The sequence below is a fragment of the Lutjanus erythropterus genome, chromosome 14 (genome assembly GCF_056507025.1).
Source record: "Lutjanus erythropterus isolate fLutEry1 chromosome 14, fLutEry1.hap2, whole genome shotgun sequence".
In the NCBI taxonomy this organism is placed as follows: Eukaryota; Metazoa; Chordata; class Actinopteri; order Lutjaniformes; family Lutjanidae; genus Lutjanus; species Lutjanus erythropterus.
Window position 1 is genome coordinate 8,772,150 of NC_139330.1, and position 14,843 is coordinate 8,786,992.

Consider the following 14,843-nt stretch of genomic DNA (forward strand, 5'->3'; position numbering starts at 1 on the left):
ATACAGGAGAGAGCCTGAGGGCCAGAGAGGCAGAGTGCTGGAGATCACAGGACTAGACTAATTGTTTCTGTCCCACAGACACACGACCGATCGCTCTGTTACAGTTGTTCAATTTGACAGATGCAGCCACCTAGAATCACTAAATTAAGTACTGAGAGTTTGATTAGAATAATAATGCTATTCTGTACTTTAAAGTCATTAAGGTGTAATGTAAAATTAGCACAGGTGGAAGATGTACATTATTTCCTTTGTTTGAATAAAAGCAGTACAAAAAGTACCACAAAAGTAAAGACACTAATGCAGAATAACCCATTTAAGAATTATGTATATTGTTAATCTTAAATTATAACTATTAATGCATTAATGTGTTTATCACTTTAATTTTGCAGCAGGCAACACTGGAGCTCATTATAATAACTTAATCTAAAATAATATTGCATGACTAGCCGGCTGGCAGCTGGAAGGTTTTCAGTTGGGAGGAGAAATTTGCAGCCCGTCCTCACCAGAAAAAAGTGCATATTGGTTGCAAACGAAGCAGCTTATTCCAGAAGTATAAAGAGCAGGAAGTCTGCATTTGGATGAGGTGGGGTTTGAGTCCTGTGTGAAATATAAAGTAAACACAGTTTAAGAACTCGTTTTGAGTGACTTAAAAATGTTGTTCTGGATGTGACGTCCATTGCGTCACTTCCATCGTTGTCAGTCTGTTGATGTCAGTGATGTCATGTCTGTTACATGACATTCATGATGTAGCTATTTTAACCCAAACTATGATCTTTTCCTAACCCTGACCAGGTACTTTTATTGCCTAAATGAGACCAATTAGTATTTGTGCTTAAATCTAACCAAACTTTGACTGTTACAATGTAAACAACATATGTAATGTCACAAGGTCATCGCATGAGTGATGTCACTTCTGTCACATGACAGATGTAATATAAGTTGTTTTAAACCAAACCACAATCTTTTCCTAACTGTAACTGAGTAGTTTTTCCACCTAAATATAACCAAACTGTGACGTTTTACAATGTAAACCATGCGTGTAATGTCATGTGAGTTTCTCCACCCATAACACGTCTTGTTTTGGGAGTAACTGACATTTAACCTTTTCTGTCGTGTAGGTACGAGGACGTGTTGGAAATTTGAGGTGGCTGCATCTTTATGATCTGCGAGCAAACTGCACCAGCTGCTCGCAGAACACAACAACACACTGGCTAATGTCATCATGAGAAGAGGCAAAAACAAGACTCATGACCAGGTACATTAAAAGCTGAGACATGGCTTCCACCTTAATCTTTATTAGTTGTTTCTGTTATAGTTTAGCAAAGCAAACATCAAAGTATGAAGGCATCATTTCATAGAACTGTAATTCATCTGATCTTTAGTATGGCACCACTGAAAGTAATTAATGAATTATACCAACATTTAAAAAGAAACCAAAACCATTTTTTAAATCAACTGAGGAGAAAACAAGAAACCATTAAACAACAGGTATTAGCCATTACATGATGTACTTAAAATTACAAATCATCTGCAAGCAATACACAACCAAGAATTCATACTTGGACCACCTCCTTTAGGTCTGTGATTGTGATTTTGTAGTCTGATATGAAATAAGGCAGATTCTTTCAATACAATTAGAGACAATCTGGTAAGGAGACAAGCGAAAGCGAAGAGGACCGTAATTCCTGTTGTTGAAGTTCAAAGCAATTTTCTGGCATGCACTGGAAACGGCAACGAAAAAAAGGGGGGAAAATAACTAATTGATTTGTTAAAAGACACTCACATCCTCTTTAGTGCGCATGGGCGTTGATGAAGAGTTTCCTGGTAGTACGAGTTAATCTGCAGTTACGGCAGCGGCGGAGATCAGTGATCGTGATCAGCGATGTTCATAGATAAAAGGCCGGGGAGTGACACGCCGCCTTACAGACTGTGGTCTGAATCAAGGTATTGGCTGATTTGACTAAACAATGGCGCTTGAGCTGCACGAGTGTGTGAGGAGACATGGCAGGTGTCGGTGTGTTGCACTCCAAAAGACGCCTACAAACGCAAGGATGTTGTCAGGTAGTCCACAGTTGAATGTCATCGCGACCGTGGCGGCGGTATTTGGGTTGTAAGAACAAAAGGATTGCAGATGTTAAACATCACCCAACCCGGAGTGTCAACATGTAGGAGCTGTGGCTGTTGTCCTCTGACAGCTTCACCATGCTCTCACAGTGGGCATAGATCAAATAAAGAGACTTGAACCTGGTTTATCTCGTCGCACTCAGCTGGCAAAATGATGTATGACTCTAACACACAGTGAGGTATGGCTCATCTTCTTTTCTGGTTGATATGTTCAAGTCCTATAGTAAGGTTTTGTACATACATACATATACATACAGTACATACATACTTGAGGGATGAGTAGTTTCATAACAAAGAAGGGAAAGGCTAAATAAAGTAGGGTATGTGAGCATCTTGTGAGTAACTGGTTGTCCTGGGCCAGTGTCAGAGCCCATACTGACATGGGCCAGTCTGACACCAGTGTGGGTGGCTTCGCACAGTTTGCTGGCTGTCAGATGAGGTTGATTGTCCGTCCCTCAGCTGGTCAATCTTTCTTCTCACCGGTGTCTGGATAGAAAACAAATTCACAATCTTATTACTGGTTTTCACACGCGGTGGTCAATCCTGCATCTTTAATACGGCTGTTCACTGCTGGCTCTCATGCCGTAGAGATTTCTAATTATTAACAATCTCTGCTAGGCTGAAATATGAATTGCACACTACAAAATGAGAGGGATGAATGGAACTAGAGCTGCAACGATTTGTCAGTTTAACCATTCTGTTGTTCAACAAAAACAACCAATTATAACAATAGTTGTAGGTTAAGAATTTTTTTCAGGGAAAACTGTCAAATATCCCCTAGTTCTAGTTCTTTGCGGCTTTTATTTGTCATATCTAGTAGCAACCTGAACATCTTAAAGGGACAGTTTGGGTTGTTTTGAAGTGGAGTTGTACTGCCTACAGCTAATGGTGGTTAACCTGCCCCTGTTTTGTTCAGTAGAAGCAGCAGAGCCCCCATGTAGAAAGCTAAGAAATGTACTTTTGTAGACAGTGACCACATCAAAAGTTATCTAGCTCAATTTAAGCATACTAGGCTTGGACGGTATAAAGATATTACGGTATACCAGGGTATTAAGAAATCCCGACAGACTGTACTGTTGTACTGAGGTGAGCGGTGAAGCTGTCTGTCTGGCAGTAAACGTACAGTGTGAGTTTGAGTTTGACAGTGAATAAAGGTTGCAGCTTCTCAAGACCGAAGCAGAGCTCCTGTGCGTGTTGTTCCTGCTGTGATGACCAGCTCTGCCTACTTTAAGGAAGCACTACAGTACATTGGAGTACAGTTGAGGTGAGCTGTTTCACACAAGTTTTACACACATACTGCCAGAATACTGTATGCCTCGGTAAAATGTCAGGATGGTATTAAAAAATTGTTACCACCTACCCTTTTAATAACAAGAAGCTGACTGATGAGGCAGAGAAACGTGACTGCTGTTTATAGTATCCTCCCAGATAATGCTATTTTAATAAAATATTATTCACAGTATGTGTTTTTATCTCTTTTTCCATCATTGTACTTTCAATATCCATCTGTGTCTTTCCAAATATATGTTTTATAACATCCATTCTCTCAATGTGCAAACTCGGCCACTCCACAATATCATGTACTCTTTTAGCTGGGCTATTCTTTAAACTGCATTTGAATTGCATTACCTTTACAGCAAAATCACCTTTTCTCTATATTGTGGACCTATTATGTTATTATGGAACCAATTTACAATACTCTGTATCCTGCTGCACCATTAAACGGTGACAGAAGGACAGCAATTTAGCTCAGAAAGTGTCCCCTTTCTGTCGATGTAATCTGCGGATTTAGCTCAGGGTTGTTTTACTTTGATGTGCAGCCTCAGGTGACGACAAGATCCTTCGTTTTTGAAAATACCCATGTAGATGTGGACAAGGCCTTAGAGCAAGGGTGAATAGAGGTGCTGGTGTCCATGGCTGGTATGAGAAAACTAATGAAATAAAAGTAGGGACCTTTAAAATATTTTTTTCCTCATTGGAGGCATGATATTTCTTAATAATCTGTCCATAGACTAGGAAATATGCAGTGTTGTCCTTTTTGCCTGAGAGTAACATTAGCTTCAGTCAATAACTTGAATATCGTTGTGAAGCTGGCAACAGAGGAAAGTTCTGAGCCAAAACATGAAAGTCCAGTGATTGGTTTTCAGGACACTCTTTCTTTCTAACTTTCAGGACCAAAAACTTGTTAAATTTGACTGATAGTGGCACCAAAGTTCAGGAGGGCCACCCAGAATCATTAGGAGTAATTCGCTAGGGAACGGCAATGTCTTTACTACATTTCATTCAATCTAATCAGTTGATATTTGGTCCAAAGCAAGATATCTTGGTCTGGCAATCACCACAGGGCAGTCTGCTGTGATTGCCCAGTGTCATGTGGTTTGATAACCGTACTCCGGGTAATTTTAACTACACAATATGTGCTATCTTGCTCCCTTACACACCGTCCCATCCTGATCCGCACGCTTGTCAGACAACAAGCTTTTTTCTTCTCCGGCGTTTTGTCTGGCATTGTTTAAGCTCTCTCTTTTCTACACCAACCCGTTTGTCTCTGCCAAGTTATTTCATATGCTGCTAGCCTGTCCTATTTATTCAACCCTGACAATCTGTTCACAACAGTTGCTTAATGAATTTTTTTTTTTCTACCTGCAAAGTGTTCGATGCCCAAATCTGAATCCCATTCTTTGGCTCAACAACTCTATAGAGCCACACACAGAACAAATGCAGACATAGAAATTTGCAGCACTCTCCACAGATGTCTACATTCAAATTACATGCTGTCTTATTACCCTAAATCTCAACAGAGACCCCAGAATAACAACAGTGTGGTATCCTTATCAAATATGATTTACTGGCATGATTATTGCCCCTACAGTTTGTGTTGGCCGCGTGTTAAAATAATATGCATTGCACACTTGATTTATTAAATGTCTGATAGTGGAGTTTGCAGGTAATTCATCACACTCAATCTCCAAAGACGTGCTGACACGTTTATACCTAAATATCAGGGTCATAGCTGAGGACTTGAAATGGGTAGAGAGGATTTACAAATGCATTTGGCCCTGGAGGAGCACGTGCAAACCGCCCGCCTGCCGCCTGCCCCCACAGAGTGGAGGAGATGGAGACAGACGTGGGGGAAAAACGGAGACAAGCGGGGTGAAGCTGGGTAACACTTGGCTGCACAGTGCTGAGGATTCACCGGATGAAGTGAATTTTAATTCGGCAGCTGTGGCCACTAATAAGAATCCGCTTATAAATAGAGACGTGTGCGAGATAAGAGCGTGCCAGTGAGCAGCGACTGTGAATGCTTCTCCCACGCCCTTACCTTTGGACTGAATGCTGTCGTTTGGAATTGAATCAGGTTCTTCTGAGCTCTCGACAAGAGCTTTCATCTCTTCTAGACAAGAGCAGGGGAGAGAAATGAAAAGAATAGAGAGGAAAAGAGTGGAAAATTTGAGGAGAGGAGATGATAACCAAGCAATCTGTTGCCCCTCATCCTGTGCAGAAAAGCATCCATTTACCAATAACAATCTCTCTGCCCTGCCGAGCCTGTGAATCAAGCTGAGTGGGTTCATAGTTACAGTGCAGCTAAGGAGAACTTTCTGGCATCAGGACTAAACTGGATGTGGATGCGCAGAAATTTAACAGCCTCCCATACAGACTTGGAACACCAATATGTCCTGTGATATTTTATGAATGTAGGCAGGTATGCTGACAGAAATATACATCTGTGAGTAGCAGGAAAGCAAGAAAAGGAGGAAGGCAGCAGACAGGAGAGAGTCTTCGCTTAAAAGGATAGTATGGATTACTTAATGTTGGGTTGCATGAGATACTTTTTGGAGAAACAGAGGAGCCTGGAAGCTGAACAATGTACTGCTGTGGACAGTGTCAGCAACCGAAGGTATTTTACCTGCTTAGAAAAGGGTTAAGAAAATCAATATATATTGAAGGGTACACAATATTTAGAAGAATTTAACTGCTTTACATTGCCATCAGACAGCCTTTTTATATTGCTAACTCTCCCTCAACCAGCAACTACTGTCATTTTACCTTGCAGAACACTGTTAGTTAGGATTCACCAAAGTCAAACAACTTTGCAACTCCCAAGTTCTGCAAGGTAAAATGACTTGATTTCACACATGGAGTGTGTTTGGAGAGAGCGATATTTTGCTCACGCAACAGTAGTTTCTCATCTGAAAAGTCTGTCTGACGGCCTTGTAAAGCCGTGAAAATACTCTAAAGATAGCTTAGTATCTCATACAAGCCCGCTTCAAATAATCATAACCATTCCTTTAAGTGGCAGGATTTTTTTTTTATGCCTCAGAGTATCAAGAGTGGGTATTTCATGAGGGAAAAACATGATGTTCACCCACCTCCATTGCTGGTGCCAGTGTCTTTGATCTCAGGGACATCTGGAAAATAGAGGACATACAGATATAGACATATTACTGACCTTAAACCTCAATTAATGCATGCAGACGCACTTCATTAAAAGCTTAGGTGTTATTATAAATAATCGTGTATGCAAGATTATTCTGCCTTTTTTTACACTTTGCTACACTTTATATTAAAGTGCTTGTAATAAGCGTTAGTTAATAGGTAATAAGGCCCTTAAAACATGCTTATTAACATTTAAAAGCAGTTAACTACTCATTTTGAGGGTACTGGTTCAATGTCCAGTTTAATTAATCATTTGTTATATACTTATTAAGAGTTAACTATGCATTTTTTTTTTGGGGGGGGGGGGGGCAGGAGCTAAAGTGTGAACAATGCAAATGGAAAATAAATGCATAATAAAGTGTGACAAAATCTTAATAAAGCAGCAAAACAAAACCTTAGCAAAAGCTTAACAATGATATAATAGGCAGTTCAGTTAAACACAATAAATTTGTTATTATAAACAATTATAAGAAACTTATAAGGCTCTTATCAACATTTTAAGCAGTCTACAAACTGTCAACAAGTTTCTTATGAGACATAAATGTAATAACTATAAACATGGGCATTATGCTATTATTAAGACTTCTATAGTCTTATTAATGCCTCTTGATGTTAATAAGCATCTTATAAGGATCTTATTACCTATCAACAAACACTATTACAAGTACCTTAATATAAAACGTTAGTGCTTTAAAAAAAAAAAAACATTCCTGGTATTTTTTTCAAATAACTTTGTGCTCAAAAAAGTAGATAATCCGCAAAACAGTCGAGGAATTTAAGAGCAACTTCACACTCATGGCCTCACATTTACATTTGTTGTGAGTCTCATCCCTGGAAATTCAGCTCCTTCCTAAAGAGTTATACTTCAAAAAATAACAAAACAAATGCGGGAAGGGAGAAAGACATGCATGCAAAATTAATTACAGACTGCCATCCCTGTAAGGCAGCCTGAGACCCCCCCTCTCCCCGCCCACCCTCTCCCACGCACATCCTCCCCCCCCCCCTATCCTCCCTGTTACATCTGTAGTCACACAGCTCCTTCTTTGTCACTCCCTAAGCAAACCTCGCTGCTTCCCCCCTTTGGAACAACAACCTTCCAAACAAAGCACGCCACAAAAATAACCGTTCTCCCCAGGCAGTCCGGCGATGATGTAAACAAATACAACTGCTTAGGCGTGATAGAAGAACGTGTCGAATCCAAAGTGGGTTCAGTGTTCTGTATGCTTACAGTAACAAGTCTTCTGTCAAGGTCAGTCAATCCCTTGGTTGTAATTGCAGGTTTGGATACATGTGCCAGGTTGCAGCATGTAGACAGCTTGGCTATTACATACCACCTTTGCTTTGCTGGCAGTTTGGACCTGCAGGGTACCAGCTACTGAACACATGCATCACACTACTTTTTCAACGTGAAGTCAAACTGATTGAATCGGTTGCAACACGTTGGAATGAAATTTCTCCAGCCTGAGTCAGGACTCTATGACTGTTGAAACGCAGGAATGATGAAGCACCAATCTCACACACACTTTTTTTTTGTTTTTACTTTTTGATATGAGGCTTGGAACTGTCCAGGGGATGAAATAACCTTATGTTCTGTTATGCAAAACTCTTGAAAGGATAATTCTGATTATTTGCAACTTGGACCTCGTTTTCATAGTTTTGCAGCCTGCCTGAGTTTTCAACCTAACAGGTTTTCAATCTGTTTAATATATTTGGACTGCAGTACTAATTTTTGAGCTCAAAATAGCTACATATTGCTTCTTTAATTTACAGCGCCAGTTAAGTGTTGCGCAGCCGCTTGCCATCTGTCTGTGGCAGCTTAACGTTAGCTTTGGGTAAAGAGCTCAGTCTGAAAAGATAACTCATTTAGTGAGTTGTCATGTTTTGCGGGATAATGTGTATTGTTCACTATAAAAACAAAATAAAGACCTACCTTTTTAATCTGGCTTTTAATTATTAATTGGGAGTAATGTTATAACCTTCATTTTTTAAGCTTCAAACACTGGGGGGTTTTTTTACATTATTTTTATCCTTGGTGTTTCTCATTTATTTATATAAAGCTGAGTCGAGTTGCGTTCATAATGCATGTGCAAGAACTACACAGATTTACCACCAGATTCAAATTTTCTCTGTAATGACATAAATTGACAGGAAACACACATTGTACCACGTGTTTTACCGGCTGGCGTATGGTGTTACTAGTGATATGATAATTTATGCACATGCATGCAATGATATGCTACGGATTAACACTTTCCTGCACGATCACTTAACGGATATTACGGCTGATGGAGGGACATGTGGAATGTGCCTGATGTTGTGACTCGTGTTGGAACCGAGCCTCCATCATGTTTGCCTTTCTTTACGAACTAGCGTAGCATGCCTGTGTGCAGCAGGCAGTAGGAGCTCACTGAAGCACTGGCCTTGTTCCAGATGCTCCTGTCTTTCTTCCTCTCAGGTAATAACAACACAGCCTGGGTGCCAGAGTAGCATCATCTTCCTCTAATATACAGCACTGATCAAGACAAAGCTAAAACCTCGGAATTTCAATTGATTGCAGCCCCTCTGCCTCCCCTTGCCTGCCCGAAGCTCAGAGGGAACAGCACCGCCGGTCTGTCTCGCTCTCTAATTTGACTCCTGTGTGCTGACAGTGGAGGGGCTATCATTTAGGGGGATGTGAGTGCACTGTGGTAAACACATAAACAAGATGGGGGAGAGAGAAAAACGGGCCTCTGTCAAGGTTCTAGTGAAGGAGAGGCACAGTCCACAGAGGGCTGATAAGGAAAAGAGAAAAACAGTAGACCGAATTGACTCCCTCAGCAGGAAACTAGACAGCTTACACCAGTACTTCTTCAAGCTGGAACTAAGGACCCTGAGGGGTCCTTGACAGTGTGTCCCATCCTCCATTTTGGAATGTTAATTACCAGTGTGCATGGCAACAGAATTTGTATACCGTATGAGTTATTGTAGGGGGTGTAGAGAAAGAGGGCACAAAATACTTTGGGGATCTCAAACATAATTGTTTCTGCAGCCTCTTTCACACACAGTTTCCAGTAAATTACTGGAATAACCTTCAGGCGCCGCTATCGTTTATTCACACATGCAGCCATAGGAATAGACAGGCCAAGAGAGAGTCCATCAAATGCCGTCAACACTTATGGATGCCAACCACCATAAAAATCAACAGAAGAAGGGGCAAGGCCAGTCACAATTCAATATTCAGTAAAAAAAAATCGATCAAATGTTCAATTTCAAGAACTGAAATCAAAGGCTGAACCTGCGATTCTACCGACTGTACTCCTCTTAGCAGCCACACTTGATACCAGAAAGACAGTCTTCGTCAGGACGAATTTGAAAATGTAAATAACAGTTGTCAGGGCATAAAACCAATGATGTGTTGATCTTTACAAATCAAGACTAGATCATCTAACAGTGGCATAGCCGTCAGTAACATGGACGAGATCAGGCTGCTGCAGCAGGAGGCAGCGACAGAAAGCTGCAGTCAAGTCGGACAGTTTCCAGCAGCCTTCGGAGAATATACAGGAAGTGACAGAAATATTTACTTCCAGTTAGATTCTTCTCTTTGCAGACCATGCTCGGATAGTTATAGCTGAAGAAATAAAGCATGCGTTTAATGATTGCTGATGAAGCTGAAGCAAAAGCGATCCCTCCTACTGTTCTTTCTCTCTACTCCTTTGTTCTTTTCATGTCTGCCTTGTAAAGCACTTTGTAACTGCTTGTTTTGATAAGTGCTATATAAAGAACCTTTATTATTATCATCCACCACACAATTAATGCTTGTTAACTGATTAAACCTTCATTACACAATATAAGACTAATACTTCTACTGTTAAAGGAGCAATATGTCACAACTGACCATTCCAAAATGAATTTAGGGAGTTCGAGCCATAGACTGTACATTAAATAGGCTGAAATCCTATTTAATATCCAATCTATGGTTGAAGCAAGTTGTCCCCCACAAGGTGAGACATTAACAAGCGGAGATGAGTCCACTGTAAGTTGATCAGCTGTTAAAATCTGTCAATTGTCTGTCAGTGTAAAGTTATGCTAGTTGTCCTGAAAACAAAAGCCAGCTGCTCCAAAAATACACAGCCTGAAGTTGGAGTTCAGTGTCCAGAGTTCACTGTCTCACTGCCTGCCAGACAAACAGATAAACATCTTCTAAAAGATTATTAATGGTTTCTGATGACCCTCATCAGACACTTACTCATGTGGCAAACATTTGGCATTAAATGGAGCTCTAATTAAGATGGAACGGGCAAACAAAACGGTTATTAGTGAGGTTTTTGTGAGGCCCACATGTGCATGAGAGCAGAGTAAGTTGGGATCAAGTCAGACACAAATATAACCAGCTTGCATTGTGCAGAAAACACCAGTCTTTTTGTGATTTACCTGAATCAGAAACCACAACTGAGATATTAAAAGAGCAAGGTGTTGTTGGCATCCTGTGATTGATTCGCTCGCCTGTGAAAGCGTGCTTTATCCGACATAACCCTTTATGCGGTTGTCCCCTGCAATATTGCTGCTGTTCACAACACAGCCGTACCGACATCTTCCCTGAAATGTTACTGGGTCTCGAGGTGGGAAACTGGAAGCGCAGATTTCTCTGAATATATAGAAATTTTACTATCTCAGGTTAAACCCCTTGAGATGTATCATCTCGTTTTCAAAGGGTTTACAAATGGAGAACAGAACAGTACAACAACCACAGACAAGAAGACAGACAACAAAATCAACCTTAGACTAGAACCAATCAAAAGAAAGAGGAGCAAAGACTACTCATAAGATAACTAAAGAAAAAGAACAGTGAAAGCTTGGTGAATAATTTGATGTCTAAGGAACAAGATACTGTTTTAAGCAATCAGGATAGTTGAATTATATGATATATAAATATATACATATATACATACATATATATATATATAGGTTGTTATAAATTTTCCCTGTATGTGAAATGAGCTTACACTAAAACATGCATGATATTTCTCCATGAAGACAGGCAACCTCAGCAAGGATGTCTGGTAATGAGGTTTTAAAAGGGTATCTGATCTGCATTTTTTACACATATTAGAGCCGTAATCTGTTTATCTCTTTGTTATCACAGTGTTTCAGTAAAGGTTTCATGACAGATTAATTTACAAGTGAACACAGGTCACACCAGAGATCAAAAACATTCAAAACATTTGCCAAACTACTTTAACTTTTCTTGTCACTTCAGCCTTTCAGAAGTTCAGAGAAAACCCCTCAGTAGCTCAAGAGGGAAGAGGAAAAATGTGTGTGTGTGTGTGCTCACATCTGCACACATGAGAGAAGGGAGAGGAAGGAAGAGAGTTGGGCATAAGTCACCCTCGTATGCAGACAAGCAGAAAATTACATCCCCCCACCTTGCATTCATTTATTAGACAAGAGGTAGTTAGCGTTTTGTTGGTCAGCATTAGTGAACTGCACCACAATATCCAATCGTGATAGCAAATGCATTCGGAGTGGAAAGCAGTGGCAAGTTAAGATTTTAAAGCATCTTATAAATAAATGAAATAGATATCAGATTCGCGTTTGTATGACACATTTTCTTATTATTTTGCATTGTCCTCATAGCGTGTTTTGTCACGATCAGCAGCAGTTCTGCTTCCACGCCACCTTTAATGTTCTTGTCATTCTATCTCAGTCAGCCCACAGGGGGAGGCAGTCCCTGCAGGTCACCCACGCGGCAGCACGGGAAGCGTCTCTGCTTAATGTTCCAGACAGAAGCCTTGGGCGGAACAGGAGGTTCCGTTCGTCCGTCAGCCGCAGGACACCGCACTGTCTTTTATTCAAGTCCCTTTTTCTTGAGCGGTGAAAGAACAAAAATCAATGGAGGTGTGGAGGTGTAGAAGTGTCTGTGCCCGACAGTGTCGGTTCCCCAGGAGGATTTCTTTCTGTTCATTTGATCCCCAGACCGTGGCGTGGCGAGCTGCTCTGCTGTGTCTGAACAGGTCCTGGAGCTTTGATCCCAGCCAGCTCACACAGGTGTCCAGCTGCTCCCACTCAAACAATGGACACGACCCATCACAATCTCAGTCTGGGCACTACTGAAAAACACTACATTAAAACTGTTCTCTCACTAGCCAGCAGTTCTGCAGCATTACGGATTAATATTCTTCCAGAAAATCAGACATTTTCTATTCTGTGAAAAGAAGAACATTTTCCCTTGAATCCCAGGAAATTATCTTGTTTTTAAGGTATAATTTCGGCTACCATCAAAACACCTTGGTCATATTTCATGCAACACTTTATCTAACAAGGAGAAATGTCAGCTCTAGACCTGACCACTTCAGTGTATTATTTGGCGGTATCAATGTTTCATAGAGCAGAAAAATCCATTTCAACATTAGTCAACTTTAAAATGAACATAATACAAACTGTGCATGCAGCTTGAACTTTGCTACAGCTGCACGGATGAAATGCCAAGTTTATTGCCTGCCATCTGTCACTGCCTGAACAGCTAGATGGATGTGATATTTTACGATTCTTCATATTATAAAATTCATTAAAGTAGTTATTTTGGTGTTTTTTCAAAGTCATGATATTGAGCTGAGACAGATTCCATATTCTGTTCACATTGAAAAGGCGACTGCTGCATGATTCAAGCAGAGAGCTCTCAGTGTGCACGCCGCATTGTCAGATATATTCAGCCTGATAAAGTCAGTGATCACTCAAAGTTAAAAAGCAAAGCTCTAAAGAAACTCTCACTCAATTGGTGTGAGATTTCAGATGGATTCTCCGGGAGATTCTGGCCATCTCACTTCCATGAGAGTCACATTTCACAGCAGCCAACTGTTGAAGGTAAATCCATCATATGCAGCCATCTCTGCCAGTATTTCGCCCAGGGAAGCGTTTTGGAGTTTGGTGTTTTCAAAGTTATTCTACGTAGCTGAGACAGACTCCATATTCTGTTTGTGCTCAGAGGTGACTGCTGTGTGGCTCAAGCAGAAGGCTCTCACCGCGCATGCCGCGTTGTCAGATATAGTCGGCCAAATAAAGGCAGTGATCACTCAAAGTTAAAAAGCAAAGCTCTAAAAAAGCTCTCATTCACTTGGTGTGAGATTTCAGATGGATTCTTCAGGCTGTCTTTCTTCAGTAAGACCCGCATTTCGCCACAGCCAACCGCTGAAGGTAAATCTGTCATATGCAGCCATCTCAGTCAGAGAAGTGTTTTAGATGAAGTATGAATCCAGTGTTCTTGCACCCTTCGGGCTTTCACTCCGAGTTCGGTCTGAGATTTTATATGTTGCAGCAAACTGCTCGTTGAACCCCAGTACAGCACATTTTATCCCTCGTTCACAGAGAGCGGCACACACTTTGCATCCTCACTGTCTAACATTTTGTATTTCCACACAAAGCTGCTGGCAGACATTGTGTTGTGTTAGTCTAATTCAGATGATAGAGCCACAAGTTACTGTACTAATTGCATTAATGGTCAGAGGAGTTTGAAGTCGTGGCGCTTTGTGCTTGATAATCATTAATTAAAGTTCTCTGTGTGCTCCACAGGCTCACACACACAGCTGTTGAATATGTTTTAAGAAATTAAACTAGGCCCATTTACTTTCTAACTATGTTCCCATAACTTTTTAAATATTTAACAAAAATGTTTTTCCTGCTTTCCTGGGAAACAGAAAAGGGTTTGGTGCATTCCTGGGAATCCCGTTTCCCAAGTTTAAACCCGACTCAGTATCTCTTGGTGAAAAAAAGACAATTTGTATTCCCAAATTAAACACAATCAAGAAACCCTTACTGACTGAATCGCTTTCACTGATTCTATAAAGTATTCCTATTTTGCTTGAGTTGATCAAATATCTGGTAAAGGTCTTTGGTTCCTGCTGCTTTTGTGAAGCAGAAGGGCTGCTGCTTGCTCAATAGCATTTCATCTTGAGAGAATAAGATAGGGAAAATGTCAAGGTCAATACCAGTATCTGTTGAGAGGCTCCTTTCCTTTCAGGAGATGAGAGCAGAATTAATTTCAGTATGTAAACTGGGTGGTCTATGAGGGACTTGGGCCTGGTCTGCATTTGCCTATGTATATTAAACAAGTATCAAAGAGCCCCTCATTGAACTTTACATGGGCTAATAGCTTCAGGCCTGGTATGTCTACTGCAAAGATAATTAAAGACATCTCCCTGCTCGAGCAAAACAAGAGTGGGTGGACCTCAACAAGTGCCCAACCAAAAGAACTAATGAGCTGGTAAATGTGGAAAGCAGCCCATTTTCATATGTTAATGTTAAGTTTG

The 14,843-nt window shown here is 40.7% G+C and overlaps 1 protein-coding gene across 1 annotated transcript in view; it reads right to left on the reverse strand.

Moving 5' to 3' along the window:
* Positions 1-1,260: 1,260 nt before the first annotated feature.
* Positions 1,261-14,843, reverse strand: part of macrod2 (mono-ADP ribosylhydrolase 2) — a 551,038-nt gene continuing 537,455 nt past the window's right edge. The window contains exons 17-19 of the mRNA XM_084735639.1: positions 6,495-6,533; positions 5,447-5,518; positions 1,261-2,610 (exon numbers count right to left, since the gene is read on the reverse strand). Of these exons, the coding sequence (XP_084591765.1) occupies positions 2,588-2,610; positions 5,447-5,518; positions 6,495-6,533 (134 nt within the window). The 3' untranslated portion in view covers positions 1,261-2,587. The remainder of the gene's footprint in view (positions 2,611-5,446; positions 5,519-6,494; positions 6,534-14,843) is intronic.